General features: G+C 41.9%; 1 protein-coding gene across 3 annotated transcripts; it reads left to right on the forward strand.

Moving 5' to 3' along the window:
* The first annotated feature begins 825 nt into the window (after nt 1-825).
* tubgcp3 (tubulin gamma complex component 3) lies at nt 826-19,659 on the forward strand. Of its 3 annotated transcripts, XM_084921864.1 has the most exons (23): nt 826-1,013; nt 2,067-2,174; nt 3,007-3,074; nt 3,659-3,736; nt 4,103-4,311; nt 5,991-6,169; nt 6,736-6,848; nt 9,566-9,691; nt 9,827-9,895; nt 9,983-10,115; nt 10,203-10,369; nt 13,182-13,292; nt 13,409-13,517; nt 14,274-14,463; nt 14,548-14,683; nt 14,786-14,854; nt 14,957-15,092; nt 15,270-15,358; nt 15,454-15,585; nt 15,686-15,826; nt 15,933-16,049; nt 16,162-16,256; nt 17,529-19,659. In XM_084921864.1, the coding sequence occupies exons 1-23, from the start codon at nt 938-940 to the stop codon at nt 17,593-17,595; spliced, it is 2,718 nt and encodes a 905-aa protein (XP_084777990.1). In that variant the 5' UTR covers nt 826-937; the 3' UTR covers nt 17,596-19,659. The 3 variants fall into 3 exon arrangements, with proteins under 3 accessions (XP_084777990.1, XP_084777988.1, XP_084777989.1); XM_084921862.1 differs by having other exon boundaries at nt 16,162-17,622; XM_084921863.1 differs by having other exon boundaries at nt 9,989-10,115; nt 16,162-17,622.
* The last annotated feature ends 243 nt before the right edge of the window (nt 19,660-19,902 follow it).

Consider the following 19,902-nt stretch of genomic DNA (forward strand, 5'->3'; position numbering starts at 1 on the left):
CATTTATTTATTTATTTGTTTGTTTATTACTTAGGTTAACTAAAGTTTTGTGATACAAGATAAGGAATTTGAAAGGTAAAATTTCTATTCCTTTTGCATCTCAAATCTCATCCACTTTTTCAAGCTCGGTTTAAAATGAGAAGAGATTTTCATAATATTTTAGACTCATTATTACAAGTTATTACTGCTGTCGTGAGGCATCGGTTTGTAATAGGCAGGTCAGCGGGGTCAGAACAAAATAATTCATGGCACCACGTTTCAGGAGGGAAATATTTTCATCCACTTGTCCGCGCCCTGTTTCCTGGAGACGCTTTTCGGCGGGTTCTGTTGAAAGTCCGCCGTAAAAATAGAAATAATAACCATGGTTTCTTGTTTGAACCTTCAAAATAAAACCTACGTGATGGATTTTGGTTTAAACTGTAACAACTTTATTAATGATATGTCATAAATAGGCTTTTAGTTATTTTGGTATTTTTGCCGTTCATTATTTATTTATTAATGGGACTGGTAGATAATTAAACATCCGGCATACATGTTGCACCTTTGGTCTTACTTACCAGTCAAAAGGTTCTTTTTTACATTACAAGTTCCCCTTACCTATTCATTTATCTGGTTATCTTGTCTTCCTCGTCTTTCTTGACGTAGTATGTATTATCGTCTTGTAATTTTTTTGCGGAACAGTGCTTCTAGTTTTGATGTGTACATTATTTATTGAGCCTTCGTTAGTGTTGTGCAAGTTTTTAAAAGAAATTGGTAAAAAAAAAAATTATGCTTTTATTTTGAAGGCAAATGGCGCTGGTCTTTGTCAAATTCTTCCTAGCTTGCCTGAAGTTGTCAAAATGGCGTTGCTCGTTGTGGGGGATTTGAGTTAGTTCATATTATTCATTCACATTTATTCATTTATTGGGGAACACACTGCCCATTTGCCACGGAGAGCATGGCAACCCTGGATCAGAAATCGCCAAACGTCCTTCTCCAAAGCCTCTGCTGCAGAATCACGGGGAAAAGCGAAGGTACATCCGTTACTGCTAGCAAGCTTCGCGCTACTGCACTACTGTAGTAGTCAGGAACTGCCAAACCTAACCTCATTCAAAAAATCTATTTTTTGTTGTTTCGCGTCCTGTTATTAATCATACATGCTTCACACGAAGCAGTATGTGAGTGATTAACTTCCAGTGGCAAATTCGGCATTAATATTTCACATTAGACCGCTCTGATTTTTCTGTTTATTAAACGTTTTAAGCAGCGGGCGCCGACTCACCCGGTTTGTTTTGCAGACTGAATATTGTAGAAAACGGTTGAAGTTTTACTTAAATAACTGCTGCTCAGTCTTTCGAACAATTGCCGAATTGAAGATAGGATTTTATTAATTTCTTAAGGCCTTCAGGAGTAAACATGTCACTACAATGTCACATTTAAATTATTAAGAAAATATATTGATTTCTTTTTATGTGGCTATCGCTTTAGCTGTGAGGTAAAACGGGACGTAGCGGGGGCTCGGTTCGCGTATCTGTCAGCCAATTGGCTTGGCCAGATGCTGCACATCCAGCTGAACAGCTTCACGGTGCTTCCACGAGTCGCTGTCTTACACCCTTACTTTTGCTCAAATAAAGTGCTTCGCCTTTCTCGGTTATCTTTTAGATTGCTAGCCACTTAGCTCTGTTTCTAATCTGTGTGGTAAATTGGATGCAGTTGCCTGGCTAGCAGGCCCCTGTTGTAGATAGAGGCAGAAGCAGTGTTTTTTTTTTTTGTTTTTTTAAGTCACTTTTGATCAAAGGCCCAAAACCTTTGCAGTTGGCAACTGCAATGAAAATTAGCTTTTAAAATCTGTATCTAAAGTGTTAGTAACACTGTCCCATCATACATTATCCTTATTAAAGTAATGGCAAATCTGCACTCTCCTGGTCTGTAAGTTCATTTTGTTATATCCTGTTTATGCTTTTGGAAAAGAACAAAAACATTATAAGTAAAGTAATGATGAAAAAATCCCCCAGTCTACACACTGTCATTTGTACATTCCTTCAAGCTGTTAGTCATGTCTTGATATTTGTTTGTTTTTTTTCCAGCTGAAGTTGCCCACCAGTTCCAGTACGCAGTTCGAGTCATTGGCAGTAACTATGCCCCTACTATTGAACGAGACGAGTTCCTGGTGTCAGAAAAGATAAAGAAAGAGCGTGAGTGGCATTTGGATTGATGCTTTCCTCCCTCCCTCTGTGAAAGCAAATCCATTATAATCCACTGTATATTACTTCATTTAGTCATTGTGACATCTGATCCCCTTATGTCAGAATGCCAGCTTTAATACATGTGCTGGAAAATCTTTATTCCACCATACTACAGAATCCTATTTGACTTAAATGGGAGCAAGGTCACACCATTAGTGAGAAACATTGATCCAAGCTTTGCTGCAGACTCTAAAACCAAAATAGCACAGCACTTACTGTACAGCATTTATTTATCCCAGGTGGACATATGAGAAGTTTTTGCTTAGTCTTTGTGTTTTTTAATTGCAACATTGCCACAAAAGTGATAACTGGATATTTTATATTGGTTAATGATGTGAAACAGTCAGACATTTAAATGAAAATAATTTTGAGTGAGTTTGAGCATATGAAATAATGTATTCCAGTGACTGCTAAAGAAATAGCATTTGTCTTGCAGCTCTAAATGCCAGCAGTGACAGGGTGTGCCAGAGCTGGAGGGTTGGTTGTCAATATGAGGGCAGTTATAAATACAAACACAGCATGCTTTATCTTGATGAGCAACTTTGGGCTTTCAGAAGGGCGCTGCAGTCTGCTGGCTTTCTTTTTGAACCTCCACAATACATTTCCTACTTTTCTTTGTCTCGGTCTGCAGTTTTAACAATATCCCATTTGTGGAGAGTTTCTTTTTGTTATTTAAAAACCTGTTTGGCACAGAACCATTTCCAGCTTTGTTCATCTGTTAAATGAGCCATTCATGGAGGAGAAACGCCACCTAACACAGTCGGTCTTAATGCTCTTGCAGTGCTGAAGCAGCGGAGAGAAGCGGATGCAGCTCTGTTCTCGGAGCTGCACAGGAAACTTCAGACACAGGTTGGTATTTGGATTTCTCTCTGAAAGGTATTATTACCCACAGAGGTATTAAAGCTTTAATGGAACAATTTCCCACTTGACTCATGATACAGCCTGCTTGCATAAAACAGAGACCTGTTCAATTTGGTTCAGAGTAAGCCTCTGAAGGGCTGATAACACAGTACTGGTCATTAATTGTATATTAATTTATTTGTTTATTAATAAGTCTCACTAGTCGCCACAGTCACCCCTCCAGATAATAATACTGTTTTGTTTATTAAATGAAAGAGTCTTCCAAAGGGTGCTTTTTGTCCTGTCTCACTCCCCTCACCCCTACTCAATCATGGCAGATGGTCGCCCCTCCCTGAGGTTGGTTTTGCTGGAGGTTTCTTCCTGTTAGAAGGGAGTTTTTCCCTTCCCACTTTCACCTAGTGCTTGGCCATAAGGGGTTGTCTGATTGTTGGGGTTTTCTCTGTATTGATTTTGGGTCTTTACCTTAAAACGCTTTGAGGTGACAGTTGTTGTGATTGGGCGCTATGTAAATGAAATCGAATTGAACTGATTTGAAGGTGGTATTTTTTTTAATGTTGTTTTCCTGTTTGCAGGGTGTTCTAAAGCATCGCTGGTCGGTTCTCTACTTGTTGCTTAGCCTTTCTGAAGACCCCCGCAAACCATCCAGCAGGGTGGGGAACACATACATACACACACACACACACTTAAAAACTCTTAAAATCTTTTAGATTAGAGTAGCTTTACATGAATCAGAGTTAAAAGTCATTCTTATATATCTTACATTGGCCCACCTCTTTACAAACAGATGATCTGAACTGCAGATGGTGGAAGCTTCAGTGCTTATAGCAATTTATGAGCCATGATGAATATATAAGGATATCCCCTCTCTGTGACATCATACAGAGCCAAGAGTAGAGAGAAAATTAAACTGAATGTTTAAAAGCTCAAGCTTTTGGATCATAGTGATTACGTGTGTATATGCACTGATGCTTGATACTTGATTCTGGAGACCTTCAATGTCTGACTGTACTTCCTAGGTTGGAAACTATGGGGCACTGTTTGCCCAAGCCCTCCCCAGGGACGCCCACTCCACCCCATTCTATTGCACCCGTCCGCAGAGCCTGGCCCTGAGCTATGGGGAGAGGAGCACCGGCCTGTCAGCTAGTGTCGGGACCAGTGGGATTTCAAGTCTAGGAGTTTACACACTGAACGGACCTACACCAACACCACAGCCACTGCTGGCAGGGTGAGCATCTTCATATCAGCTTCTTAACACTTCAGCTTTCCATGTCAAAGCCACGTACCAGAGGTTTTAGGCAGCCCCGAAAAGCTCTGCAGTGAAGGGTTGTTTTTCTGATGTGTTTGTGTGAGAAGCCCTATGTCAGATACAAGAGGTATCATTTAGTAGCAGAAAGTGAATTTGCCTCTTTCCTCTCAGCCTGACCCCTTATAACACAGTTTAATGGTCATTTAGTCCCATTTTTTTCTTATTAATAATGCAGTGGGCCTTTAGTAAACAATGACCATTGGGCTGTCTGGGTTCACCTTTATGTCTTTAAAAGGCAATTTTTCCTCTTAAAAACATCAAGTTTTCCCATGGCTCTGGACAACACACTGTGATAATTAAGTAACAGTACAAAGATGTGTGCTGGGCTTGCTTTATTTAATGACTGTTCCAGTACTTTCCAAGGGACCAAAAAGTAACTGCTGAATTTCCAAAGAAATTCCAAATTTGAACACAAATCTTGATTGTGAGATTTCTGTTCTTTGCTGTGATTGTCAGCCGCATCATCCATTTTCTTCCACATCCAATTCAGGATCTTGGGGAAGGTGGGATACTGTCTCGGTTGTGATTGGATGAGAGGCAGAGTACAGCCTAGACATGTCACCAGTATATTGCAGGGCTGAGATCCCATTTATGCGTTATGCAAACAGTGAGCTCCATACCATTTATACGCACTTTTTACTGTTTATAATGTTTCAACATCTCCCTTTATATAATCTGTGAGTCTGGTAGATTACGATTGCATGAAAAACTGACTGATTGCACACACGTGCTGCGGTTGCGGCAACACCAGCTTGAGGTTGCACAGAGGGCCCAGATGGTCAGTGGATTTGAACCCAAGACCTTCTTACTCTGCAGTGCTAACCACTTCAACACAGTACATCCATCTAAGGCAATCCTGTATTCACTCGCATGACCTCTTATTTTGTCAATATTTGCATCCTGGCTGTTGCCACGTTGTGTTTTTTAGAATCAGTATCATTTAATAGCTAACACTAGGAAGCTTAGTTAGAGAGCTGTAACCAGCGTATAGACACAAGAACCTGCTAATTAGTAATGGACTAATAATTTAATTTCACTCATCAAAACTGAAGCACAAACATTTTGGTCAGTTAATTGCATTTAAAATGCTTTAAAAGGCACCAACAGCACAGTTAAGAGCTTCAGTTCAGTCACTCCACTTATCTAAGATGAGGTCCAGCAGACAGCAGCTGCTTACAGCTGGCTGTGGTTGCAAAACTGTCGGCAAAAACAGATGAAACGCCCCAGACTTTAAGCCAACCACACCCTTCTTAATGACTGGTTAGACTGAAAATGTTTTTGGAAGAAGGGTTTTGATGCTGTTAAGTTGGTTGTTTTAACATGTTTAATGAGGCTTTGAGGAATAGTTTGGCAAATGCGAGCCTTAAGTGGCCACTAAAGGAACTACAGTGGCCCATGCTGGTTTAGTTTTTCAGCCCTAGAAGGCGCCACTCGATCAGAACAGTATAACTGTTCCATTGAAAAGAGTATCAGTCTTTTGTAAACATGAACATGGTTGTCATCACTAATTATTATGACATTCAGTGCATAGTAAATGTATATACAAAAATCCAGAACGGCTCAGCCATAACTAAAGTAAATGTGCTGTTGTGTTTCAGCCAGCCACCTCAGCCTGCAGCTGGAGGCGGTCAGCCTCTGGGTTCACGGTTAGCCTGGACTTTGCCTGTAAGCTCCTCGCCCAGCTCCGCTATGGTTCCGCCCGCCGCTCGGCCACCCCTCGGGCCTCCGGTCCCCGCTGCCAGAGTAGTGCGTCCTCGCCGAGATGGTGATCCAGCCGGTGAGTGACATGTATACAGTGTGGGTTTCAGGTCTGCACGACTGTGCCAAAAAAATAAAACCCTCCATGAGATTCAGTGCATTTACTATGCACTGAATGTCAGTCTGCCCCAGGGCAGCTGTGGCTACAACTGTAGCTTGCCTCCACCAGTGTGTGAATGTGTGTGTGAATGGGTGAATGACTGGGTGTGTAAAGCGCTTTGGGGTCCCTATGGGGGGACTAGTAAAAGCGCTATACAAATACAGGCCATTTACCATTTAATAACAAAAGTTAACTCTTTTTGACCTCCATACATTCTAAATGCATAACATGTTGCATTCAGAGGAAGTATCCTGGAGCAGGCTCTGAGCAGATCTCTCTCAATTTATCACTCATAGCCAGAGGTAGAACTCACGTCCCCTCGTGTCTCCCATTTTTGTGTCATGTGTTGCATTATTCATTCAGTCTGTCCTGTTGTACATTTGAGTTTATCTGAGAAATCCATGTACCATGAGATCTTAAAGTATCATTTTCATTTCTCACTTCCCCTCTAACACAATATAATCCTCCACATTCTGCGTGCGCAGGTGAGGTGAACGAGGCGGCGCTGGTGCGGGACATCCTTTACGTCTTCCAGGGAATTGACGGAAAGTTCATCAAGATGAGCGCGCAGGATAACTGCTACAAAATAGACAGCAAGGTATCCAAACCGGCGTCTAGCCTTGTAAAAGCTCTTAATAGACCAATCAGCTCAGCAGGGTACACATATTTCATAGAGTAATAATCATCACCATCCCACAGCGGATCCAAGTCCTGGAGCTCCAGCCGCTCAAAGATCACTTTTCTTTATTAGGCATAATAGATGATATGAAATCAAGACTGTTTTTGTTGACTGAACTTTAGAACCAAGATTCAACAGATCAATATAAAGCTTTTTGGCTCCGAGTCACATCGATCTTCTCCCACTTTCTCTTTCTTTTTTTTTTTTTTTGTCTGTCCTGTCAGTTTATTTAATTCTCCCTCTCCTCCCCTTTTTGCCACATTATCGATGGGAAGGCCATAGATGGAACTTGTCCCATATTCTCACTCCGTGACGCTAAACTTAGACTTGTGTTCGATCTGCCAACACCGTCCACCTGATGGAGACGGAGCCACTGAGAGCACAGATATATTAGTCAAGGATGGAGATATTTTGGAGGCTGCTTTGGCCACTTAAGCTCTCTGTAAGGCTCCAGTGATAAAAGGTTTTTGTTAAGCAGATGAAAATTTAATGCGAACTTTTCAGCCCGGAAACAAGGTCGTCTGCTGCAAGACGGCCTTGTTAGTTATAGATGTGTTGCGTAAATTATAGTGAGCGATTTAATGAAAGTGGCTGATTAAGATTTTAATTATACCTTGATTATGTCTATAAACTCTGTGCTAGAGATTCCTTTCCATAGGCCTAATATTAAACTAATACTATAGTTTAAAAATAAGCTGAGAGTAAATATTCCAGTATTTGGATCACTGTCAGGGTCAAATCATGGCATGCATAATAGCTACTACATGGCATTAGAAATCACGCTGGCCCTTTTTGTCATACGCTTAACTAGAAGAACAATATGATAATGCAGTCGTCTTCCGAAGCCAGTGCTGCATCTCAGAATTTGCACTAAAATTTAATGGGTTCTACTTTTTCCCACTTTTCTACCAAGTTTAATGAAATACAGCTTGTGAGTTTTTGCCAAGTCCTGCTGATAAAATAGCAAACGGACATAGCTTTGCCTCCGCTCTGGGGTCCGTTCTTCGTACCTCGCTAAGTAAGTTAGCTGGATTTGATTGTTGACGATTTCGCGTGATCTTGGATCGTTCGGTTCTCCGAAGCTCATCCGGGACTTGCTGTCATAGCAACAGATCCGTAAGCGTAAACCTGCTTGGGAGCAGGCTTACTTCATGTAAACAGGATTAGATCGCGGCCACTCAGGTATGTCCGCTTCATTTATACGAAAGCAACAGCGATATTTTTCCACTGTTTTTCCATAAATAAATATTATCAATGTAACTAAAGATAATGCAGTATTTGATTCTCTTATTGATTTCATACGGATACATACAGGTCATTTCCTAAAAAAAGGGAAATGTACTATTAATCATTCTATTTCATGTATTTGATTATTTCAGATGTAATTCATATTTTAGAGTAGTAATAGTAAATTACTTCGTGTAATCAAGATGAGAGACCACGGCTATAAAAGCGAAGGTGGATTTGGGAAGTCTGTCGCAGCCATGTCCTGTCCGTTTGTACGCGAGCAACCCATTGCGGAAGGTGCAAGATTGATAAGGAGAGTTTTCAGAATTCAGCGTATATTGCGGGATAGACAGGATCCTTTAGCTCAGCGCGACAGTGTGCTCATAGAGAGATATCGATTTTCCCGTGAGGGTATTATTTACTTAACCAACTTGTTGACGAGGGGGTGCAGGACCACCACCTGTCTTTTTTTTGCTCTGCCCTTTTCTTGGTTGCTGTTATAAACAAACAAACAGATTATTTCAGGGTCTCTTTTCAAGAGACTAAAAGCAATATAAGTGATAAATATTACCATTCTGTAGAATATTCTTATATTTCACTTTTACTTGTTCCCATGTTCTAGTGGGTCCTGTTGTGGCTCTAATGTGAAAGAGGATATAATGTAATATAATATAATATGATATAATATAATATAATATGATATAATGTAATATAATATAATAAATTTACCCTACCGCCTACTGGTGTTGGCCAGAGGGGCCGATGGCGTGATATGGCAGCCTCGCTTCTGTCAGTCTGCCCCAGGGCAGCTGTGGCTACAACCGTAGCTTGCCTCCACCAGTGTGTGAATGTGAGAGTGAATGAATAGTGGCATTGTAAAGCGCTTTGGGTGCCTTGAAAAGCGCTATATAAATCCAATCCATTATTATTATTATTATTATTAAATTACTTACGAGTTTAATTTGTCAGCAACTTTCTGCCAGCCCTCTCTCCTTGCTTTTGCAGCCTTTGCAGTGTTCCCTTGCGTTTTAATTAAACTCTGAAACTCCTGAAATCCCTCAATCAAGAGTTCTTGCTCTGCTGCCGAAAAATACTGAGCGCGCTCCTTCGACATTTTCACCGACCAATCAAAGGGTTGCCGATCAATGTTTCTACTATCGATGCGTAGCCCCTTTTAAGCCACCCAGTGATCTCACATTACTTCATCCAGCTATACTAATCGTCAACAACAGGTGTGTTCGGAGAACCGGAATAGCGAGCTCAAAGTTGGCGCGATGATTTGATCTTGGATGTGTCATTTGATCTTGGATGTAGTAAGCGAGGTACGAAGAACGGACCCCTGGTCTTGGTGGAAGAATAAACAAGCAGATGTTGTTATATGTGTTGTAATGTCTGCTCTGACTCACTAGGTGGTGCTGTGCAAGTCCCTCAGGGACACCAGCAGCAGACTGGCTGAACTTGGCTGGCTCCACAACAAAGTCAGGAAGTACACTGATGCCAGAAGCCTCGACCGGGCCTTTGGATTGGTTGGACAGGTATGTGAGTGCGTGTGCACATTTGCCATGTGAATTAATTGTTCACGTCAGTTTTATCACACAGTCCTCAACTAATGCTTACCTTTCTGTTTCTGTGTTTCTCCACCCGCGACCTCTCCTCTCCTCTCCACTCAGAGCTTCTGTGCCTCACTCCACCAGGAGCTTAAGGAGTACTACAGGCTGCTCTCTGTCCTCCACTCGCAGGTAAACAAAATTAGTGCTGACAATGAGGGAATGTGTAATGGAAAAATCAGCAGACGCTTGATCTAAGGTAATTTCTCTGTGCTGTAGCTGCAGGTGGAGGATGACCAGGGTGTGACCGTGTGCACAGAGAGCAGTTTGACCCTCAGGAGGCTGCTGGTCTGGATGTACGACCCTAAAGTCAGGCTCAAAACGCTCGCCGCCCTCGTCGACTTCTGCCAGGGTGTGTGGACGCGTGCTTGTTGGTTTTAATGTAGGTGGGTGAACATGCTAAACTGAATATAGCATTCCCCGCATTGTGTGTCATTAGGTCGTAAGGGTGGCGAGCTGGCTTCAGCAGTTCATGCCTACGGGAAAACGGGAGACCCACAGATGAGAGCGCTTGTTCAACACATCCTCAGCCTGGTGTCACACCCCATTCTCAACTTCCTCTACAGGTGGATATACGACGGGGAGTTAGAAGACACCTACCACGAGGTACACATGCCTCTCTGATCTTTTCTGCGCAGTAATAAAAACCTCTTGTAATCAAAATAAATGCAGAGCAGTGCATCAAAATTCAATGAGAAAGATGAATGTCTTTACAGAGAAACTGAGAATTACAGCGCCTGTTCTCTCTGACTGCTCTGTTTGACCCCAATGAGAGGGAACATTACAGAGAGAGGAGAGCCAGGACGGCCCCTTAAATGAGAACTGATGAGAGGAGTGTAATGGAGACCACAGTGATGAATGTGTCTCCTTTATTTCTCCCCGCCCTTTCTCTCTTTCTATTGCTCTCGCGCACACAGTATTTATGTGTCCAGCGCGGACCATTACCGAGCGCTTGGACTTTTGGTTTTAAGTGCTGTGTTTAAGAACACAGAGTTAGAAATTACTGGAGCTTTCAGGAGTGAAATTACCCAGGAGATCTCACACAGCCTGTGAAAACGCACTCTAATCAACAGCTGTAATTATGGCTGAGAGGCTTAAATAAATAAGGTACTGTAGGTTGTAACATTGCAGAACTCTCAGGCAATGAGCCAGTAAATGCTTATTCGCACTGTTTTCTCCTTTTAACTGCGCACATTTGACAGTGCGCAGTTATTAATAATCAAACTAGAATTAGGCCCAACTTTATTGCATCAGCCACATTGTGTTTTCAGAACAATACATATCATTTTTATTACCACTGAAAACTTGTTACTTTGAAGTTGGAGCGTAGTAGGACACTTTTCATAATTTCAGGCAAGTACGAGTCATTAAACAACAAACGATCAAGAATCAACTTAACTAACCGAGCATGGTATGAAGTAAATGTGTAGTTGGTGTAGCTGACATGGAGCTACACATCATTAGCATCACATAGCTTACCAATGCATGCACACAAACAGGTAGATCAAAATTTGGCACTTTTTTTTATACAATTTTTTGCAGCGTTTTAAAACTTCATAACTTAATAATTACTTAAAAAACACTTAATCCAACTTAAGGCTTTAGAATTCAAAAAGGCTGTTTGCTTCTGCGTGTAGATCAGGCATTTAAATGTCATCCTTGTGGGTTTCATAGTGACACTGCTTGTGAAAGTCTTATTTCAGCCACACACAGCTTCATAACGATGAATTTAAAGTGAGCCTGACAGTTGATATCAATTTTTAAAATGTATCCTTGTACACAGCCTTCAGCGCCCTCATTAGACGGCCAGTTGAGGCTGCTGTACTGACACTGAAGTAAATGGATAATTTAAGTGAATGTGACAACGGATGGAAACCTCTGCAACGGTCTGGACACTGACTATAGACTTACTTGTTCAGTGACAAATGTTACATTAGACTCTGTTCAGCCAAGCGCCTCTTCCTGTCTGGATAAGTACAGTTAGTTCACATCCACTGATCATTCATGTCCACATCAGCTGCCATGCAGTCAGCTAAGTGTGCTGCTGCTACTCGGTGAAAGGAGTAGATGCAGGGAAAACTGTGCTCATATGGCTGTACTGGTCTTCAACTAAAAGCAGCTGAAGTTTGTCTAAAAAGTTGCTTATTTTGTGGATGAAGGTGTCTCAATATTAGGTGACTAAGTCGGCAACATCTAGTAGAACTTCTGAGGGAAAGGGCTTGTTTGCTGATGGAGGACAGTGAGGGCTAGTTGTAATGGGAAAAAATGTCAAATGCAACCACTGTGCTGGCTATAGAGAAATTAAAAGAAACGATTATGTAACGCAACCTCAGGCTATATCAATATCACTGGGAATGTGGGGTAACGTATGTCAATATACCTTCAAATAGGGCTGCTCAATTAATCGAATTTTAATCACGATTGCGATCTGGGCTTTCAACGATCATTAAAAATGACTGAGCCGATTATTAGCCCCTCCCTCGTGCTTTACTCTCGCGCTGCTCCGTGTGGCAAATCGAGCGCACCTCTCTGCATTTCGAACACGTGTCACAACAATTAAGAGCAGTGGTCTCCAACCTTTTTTGCGCCACGGACCGGTTTATGCCCAACAATATTTTCATGGACCGGCCTTTAAGGTGTCGCGGATAAATACAACAAAATAAAACTAGTACCGGTACCAAAAAAAAGAAAATTTATTCATAACACACGTGAAAAGACCAAGGAAAACCGAGTAAACGATAAAAACGATAAAATAACGCTGAAAACCGATAAAAACCCTGAAAACTATACATTTCGCACCTGAGCCTCAACTCTCGCGGCCCGGTACCAAACGACTCACGGACCGGTACCGGTCCGAGGCCCGGGGGTTGGGGACCGCTGATTAAGAGGACCCGAGGGAAGCTCGGAAAGCTAAGGAGAAGTTATTTGGAGAGGAGAGTGACTGCCGTTGGTTGAAAAGAGAGGTAAAAAAAACTTCAGTGGTGTGGAAACATTATGGGTTCGCGGAGTCAGACGTGGATCAAGTAGACATAGTGTGTAAACTTTGCTACAGTGTAGTAGCTGCACCACAGAGCAACACTGCAAAGTTCACTAAACATAGATGTTTACATTTTTCATTTATTTTTTATATTGCAAACATTTGCACTGTTATCAGTATTTGCACACTATTTTATATTATTTTTGACAATCTTTAAAGTCATTATTCAATACATTGTTATTGTTAAATAAATATCGTCAAATAATCGAGATCTCAATTTCAGTGAAAATAATCGTGATTATCATTTTTGCCATAATCGAGCAGCCCTACCTTCAAAGTCAACATGCGTACCAGCGCCTATCTGATTGTTACACCGGATATTAAACCCAGCAGGCAAAATAAAACTGTTAAGTGTGTGTTTTTCTATGTGTGTGTTCATAGTTCTTTGTAGCATCAGATCCCAACGTGAAGACCGATCGTCTGTGGCACGACAAGTACTCCCTCAGGAAGTCGATGATCCCCTCGTTCATCACCATGGACCAGGCACGCAAGGTACGCGTGCCATCACAGATGTCTTCACTGGATGCCAGAGAGCATGCTTTTGTAGACGAGACTGTGAAATGACTGAAAAGGAGCTACTATCTCCTCCCTTTCTCTTATCCCTTTAGGTTCTGCTGATCGGCAAATCCATCAACTTCCTGCATCAGGTTTGCCACGATAGAACGCCGCCAGGCAAAATCACGGCAGCGTCGAAATCTGCAGACACTCCAAAAGATGGTAAGCGTCTCAGGAAAGCAAATTCATAGATAATACTTCCATTTGTTTTGTTTCTGACAGCCCATAATGGGACATTAAGAAGAAAAACCAGTATGGTGAAGTTGTGAATAGAGGTTTGCTGGCTTTTTCAGAGTGCTGTGTTGGTTTAATTTTAGTGTTTTCATGAAATACACGCATACGCTCATAACCAACTTGGAGCCTCCTTTTGTGTACATGTGTGTTCTGTCTTCATCGTATTGATTTCATTACACTGTATTGACGTTTTGTTTTTTTTAGTGGACACTGGTCGATGCTCTTGGGCCTTGTCCTTCTCTCCTTTTGACTGGAGAGAAGAACTGGGTATACTCAGCTGTAGTCTATTGATTCTGTCTGTAGGACTTCATCTAACCAGTTTGATCTGTGGCTTTTAGAATATGAGCTGAAGGACGTTCTCTTTCTCTCTTATCGTCTAGTAGAACAGTTCAAAGACTTGGTTGACCCTGAATCCAAAGGAAAATATGAGGGTTAGTCCAAAATTACCGCAAAAATCTAAACGCTTAGGAATAAATAATTGTAATAATTTGATAAATAAGTTACATTTTTTAATCCATATTAATATTTGTCCATGAATCAGCAGTTTTGAACTCTAATATAAAAAAATTTCTTTTTAAAATGTTTCATAAATTTTTTTCATCTTATATAAAAAAACTGCCATTCATTAATGTGTAAAATGTAGCCAGCAGAGAAACTCCAGTTGATACCTTCTTGCTCACGTAGCTGCAGAGCTGCTGTCTGACCTGGAGGGAGCGTTCCAGGAGAAGATCGACGCGGCCTACTTCGACACCAGCAAGTACCTGCTGGATGTCCTCAACCGTAACTACCTGTTGCTGGAGCACCTGCAGGCCATGAGGAGATACCTGCTGCTGGGCCAGGGAGACTTCATCAGACACCTTATGGACCTACTGAAGTATGGTTTTCCTTCCCGATCTATAACACTGATGATCAAGCTGCAAGTCCTAATTTTCTCATATGCTACATGTTTTAATCTCAGACCAGAGCTGGCCCGTCCCGCCACCACTTTATACCAACACAATCTGACTGGTATCTTGGAGACGGCAGTCAGGGCCACCAACGCCCAGTATGATAATGCTGAGATCCTCAAGAGGCTGGACGTACGCCTGCTAGAGGTAGCATCATCACCTGCTTGTTAGGAAGTAATTGAATTAATAATTAATAATAATGACGAATGATCCTTTTTCTCACTATGGCTCGTCTTGTGTGGCCTCCAGGTGTCTCCTGGTGATACAGGTTGGGATGTTTTCAGTCTGGACTACCATGTTGATGGACCGATTTCAACGGTGACTACACACAGCCTCCTACATGTTCTGTTTATTTTATTTTTTTGCATGTGGAAGCTTGAAGATGTGAGTATTACCATTTGTCTGTGTGTATATTGTCAGGTGTTTACGAGGGAGTGCATGGGCCACTACCTGCGGGTGTTCAATTTCCTGTGGAGGGCCAAGAGGATGGAGTACACGCTGACTGACATCTGGAAGGGACAGATGTGTAACGCCAAGTTACTAAAAACCATGCCTGGTACTTAAACGCACACACATACTTAGTGGAGAACTCACTTGAAATTAACTCTCATCCTTCGTTCAGGTTTTTTGTACATAATCTTTTGCAGCATTATGGCAAAATATATTTATATTTTGATAGCATGCCTACTTCCTGTTGTATAACATGACCCGCCCTTTGCTCTTTACCCTGCAGAGTTGTCCGGCGTGCTGCATCAGTGTCACATCCTGGCCTCCGAGATGGTCCACTTCATCCACCAAATGCAGTACTACATCACCTTTGAGGTCAGGTCCATTAGCAGCAGTGCTGTTACTATCGCAGGCTGTAAAACCTCAGTAAACCGTATCAGTTACAGTAGTAAACTGTGATGTGTGCGCAGGTGTTGGAGTGCTCCTGGGACGAGCTGTGGAACAAAGTGCGTCAGGCTCAGGACCTCGACCACATAATCGCTGCCCACGACGTCTTCCTGGACACCATTATTTCAAGATGCCTGCTGGACAATAACAGCAGGGTAACACACAAACACAGACAAGATTTCTGTGTTCTGTTAGTCATTCCTCTGTTTCCCTGTTTTGCATACCCCTAATGAAACTCTGTTATTGTATCTCCAGTCTCTTTTGAACCAGCTGAGGGCCATATTTGACCAAATCATCGAATTTCAAAGCGCCCAGGACTCCCTCTACCGCTCAGCGCTGGAGGAACTCAGCCTCAGGTTGCAGTATGAGGAGAAGAAGCGGCAGAGAGAGGAGGAGGTAAGAAATGAAAGGGAAGAGAGGTATATTTGTTGTTGTTGTTTTGGCTGGAGATGGATGCATAGTGAGTGATGCTATGTCATCTGTTTCTTGCGTCGTCTTTCAGGGTCAGTGGGGAGTGACGGCCGAGCAGGAAGCAGAGGAGAAGAAGAGGATTCAAGAGTTCCAGGAAACCATACCAAAGATGCGCTCACAGCTCCGGATCCTAACACACTTCTATCAGGTACCAGCTCGAGCCACCACCTAAAGCAGCTCCTCGTCATGAACTGTATTCAGTAGAATCAGCCATTGCAATTCATTTCACTTTTTTCCTTCCCTTCATCTCTCCCTCTCAGAGCATCGTCCAACAGTTCCTGGTGTTGCTGATGACCAGTTCTGATGAGAGCCTGCGCTTCCTCAGCTTCAGACTGGACTTCAATGAGCACTACAGGTTTGACTTTAAAGACTCCAAAACCAAAACGACCTATATCAAAGTTTATTCCATTAAGTCGGTGTCCTTTGAAACTGTAATTATTACCGTTCTAATACTTAGTAGGCCCATTTATAAATTTTACTTAAATCTGTGACTGTAATCTAAAATTATGCGCATTGTTCTCGCATAAAAATGCAGAAAATCATGCGTCATGTGATGTTGCAAATATTTGATGACTCCTGCATTTTCCGAGAAGTGGTTAATTTGTTCGAGGCTTTAGCATTTTGAGTGTGCAGATGGACTCTAAATGGAAATAACTGATGTGACGTACAGTAGCCAGGTCTCAGTGGATATGAATCACATGTCAGGATATGACCTAATCGGTCTAATGCGTCTGAGGCTGCATCCACAGTATGTAGCCAGTGGGGGAAATAATCTGGAAATAATAATAATAATAATGATAATAATCTTTTTTCAAAGATGTGAACAATCTCTACTTTTTATGGTAGTTTCATTTTAATGTAGAGGGATTACTCACATTACATTAAAGTTATACATTGATTTGAATGTCAACTACCAATGTAGTTGGTACAGAGGTTCATTGGGTTCTTCTTACCCTTAGCAGAAAAACAGCCCCACAGCATAATATTTCCACCTCCGTGGTTGACTGTGGGGATGGTGTTCTTTGGGTTACACTCAGCATTTCTCTTCCTCCAAACACAGTCGGTCGAGTTCATGCAACAGAGGTCTATTTTGGTGTCATCTGACCACAGAATTTTCTCTCAAACCTTTTCTGAATCCTTTGGATGTTCACTGGCAAACTTAAGACGGGCCTGTGCATGTGCCTTTATGATTAGGGAGGACCTTGAGGGTTCCATTGAAATTACCACATGGTGTGTTACCAGTGGTGTTCTTGCTGAGTGTTGGCCCACCTGCCTTCAGATCACTAACAGGCTCCTCTCATGTAGTTTATGCTTGATCCACCACCTTTCTCATGATCACCCTCAGTTCGTGGGGCGAGATCTTGCGTGGAGCTCCAGACTGAGTGCAATTGATGGTCATTTTATATTTCTTTTTTTCTAACAGTGATTTATTTATTTGCTGAGGAAATGGTTTCTTTCGTGATATCACTGCTAACATATCTATAGTTTACAGAGAAAATATTAGATCATCTGGGGTTGTGTGTGTGTGTGTGTGTGTGTGTGTGTGTGTGTGTGTGTGTGTGTGTGTGTGTGTGTGTGTGTGTGTGTGTGTGTGTGTGTGTGTGTAATCAACTCCTTTCCTCTTCAGGGCCAGAGAGCCGAGGCTGCGCGCCTCAATTGGTGCCACCAGAGGGCGACGACTGTCAAATATCTGATCCTGCAACAGCAGCATTGGATGCTTCCCACATTGGAGCGCAGGGTATGACATCACTGACACGGGCTGAACAGCAGACTTCAGGCGCTTCATGTCGAGGTGACGATGTCATGCCTTGGAGGAGCGATCCAGGAAACGCAAAAAGCATTCTGGGATTGCTGGACCAGCGGCAGTTGCCAAGTAATGACATCAAAGCAGACGGCTTCAATGAAATCAGCTGAGCGGGATCAAAAAAGGAAGCAAGTCCAGCGCTCGAATTCCAGTGAGAATTCTTCAAATTCTAAAATGAACTTTGGCAAAACTGGAGGAGGAGGTAACGAACGCTGCTGTCCGACTGAGCTCCCCACCACACCGGGTCACAGCGGGCCACCTTCCATGGCATGCCTTACTCATGAGAAAACAACAACAAACCTTTGTTCCTCTTGGCAGGGTTCCCAAATCTAGTCCCAACACACATAATGTATGTACATAGTGTTTATGCAAAAATGTCTGTACCTGTTTCTGCATCTGTACACAGCGACACCTGTGGCTCTCCGAGCTCTCACTACGGTTCAGCCGATACGGCCGATATTCATAACACTGTCAGTTTTGTGCTCCTTTGCTTCTCAACAAGAGTGTTTCTGCAGGCGTCGGAGCATTAAAACTGACAGGCGAATCGAATATTAAAGAAGTGTGATCAGAGTTGGCACACCCGTTTATCGGCCTAACCCTAGTGTTCCACTCTCTCCTACTTACAGTGCAGGGTGTTTCTTTTTTGTTTTGTTTTTTTAAAGGGTCAGCTTGACCACACATCTCACACAGACGGTTGCACTTGCAGGCAGAATGAGTCCATACAGACTACTTTATTTATTAAGGATCAACATTAGTTTCATTTTACCCAGTTTCTTCTGTAAATAATCAGATTACCTGAGTATCAGCCGATGGAAAGACTGTTAAGGGTTGATTTAGTTCATATGCAAGTGTGGGTTTCACTTTATTTCTCTCCTTAGTTTTGTGTTTTTGTGTCCGTACGAAAGAGATGCATCATCTTAAGGAACACAATCCTTGCAGCAACCACAACAACCTCACTCCTCCTCACTGAGAAAACCACAGGAAATATAAAACGCTCTGATTTCTGAGTTTCTTTAAGAAGAGAGTGTAAATAATAATTTGTTTATAAATGTCAGCTTGGTCTGTTTTATTTTCTGAGGCTTTTCTGACTTTATAAAGATAAGAGTGCTGTTTAATAGTCTATTAAAGTGAGGTGTGCCTCATATGAGAAAAAGTATTGTAGCATTGATTCAGGCTGGAAATGTGTCAGTTATTAGTTTTCAAATCTCAAAGTCCTCCTCGTGTTCATAACCTTCGAGTTTTTGTTAATAAGGAGGAAAAGCTTTGAATTAACATTTAAGTCCAAAGCAGTGAATTATCAGTAACACAAATAATTATTATTATTTGTGCAGTGAGGTGAAAGTTTTGACATTTGCAGATAAAGGCTCATTAACGGCCCAAATTACAGTCACTGTCAAATCCCTTATTAGCCCCGCCCTCATTAGCGTTTAATTATACATTCAAATAATAAGTACTTTAACATCTGTTAGTAGTGGGTTTTTTTTTTTTTTTGTTTTTTTTTTAAATTTAATATTAAGTTGTGTTTTGAAGCAGTGTTGCTGACTGAAAAATATTTCACAGGGAAAATATGTACTTCTGCTGATTTATACTCCAATTTTGGTAAACTGTCAGTATTTGTGACAGCCTCTGAGAAGCCCTGCCCCATCTGTGTAAACGTGTGCGATAGTCAAGTTTAATTTCCGATGTGTTTTGTTTTGTTTTGTTTTTTTTATTGTCAGTGAAACACATGGGTGCTGCGTATGGTCTGAAGACCACTTAAATGCTTTGGGACAATGAATTCCTTCAAATAGACATATAAAAAGATGAAGTATCACTCTAAAGCTGAACCTGGGTCAGCGTTTATGGGCTGTCTGTTTCTGTCTATGTTGTATAGCACATAATGTATAGTTAAAAAAAACAAAAAAGGGATACAAACTGTCCCGCTTTTTCTTTAATAAATTTGCTTTTATATGAATGTGTGGTGGCTTTCTACTTTGGTGGACGTGGTGCTATGCAGCTTTGCGTCTGGGCTGGATTTGTTTGAACTTGCTGCCACCTCCTGGGGCTGAGTCAAAAAGAATCGACCTTGTCTAGGTAAACATTCCAGAAGAATCTGCTTCGCCTGATTAGGCATCCTTCTTACTTACTCTAGGCCTCGCCTTCACCTCACCAGACCAGCTTTTCTCTTTGAAGCCAAATCACTGCAGAGCTCTGTTTC

This window comes from Perissodus microlepis, chromosome 23 (genome assembly GCF_051167445.1).
Source record: "Perissodus microlepis isolate ML-2025 ecotype Zambia chromosome 23, ASM5116744v1, whole genome shotgun sequence".
NCBI classification, from domain to species: domain Eukaryota; kingdom Metazoa; phylum Chordata; class Actinopteri; order Cichliformes; family Cichlidae; genus Perissodus; species Perissodus microlepis.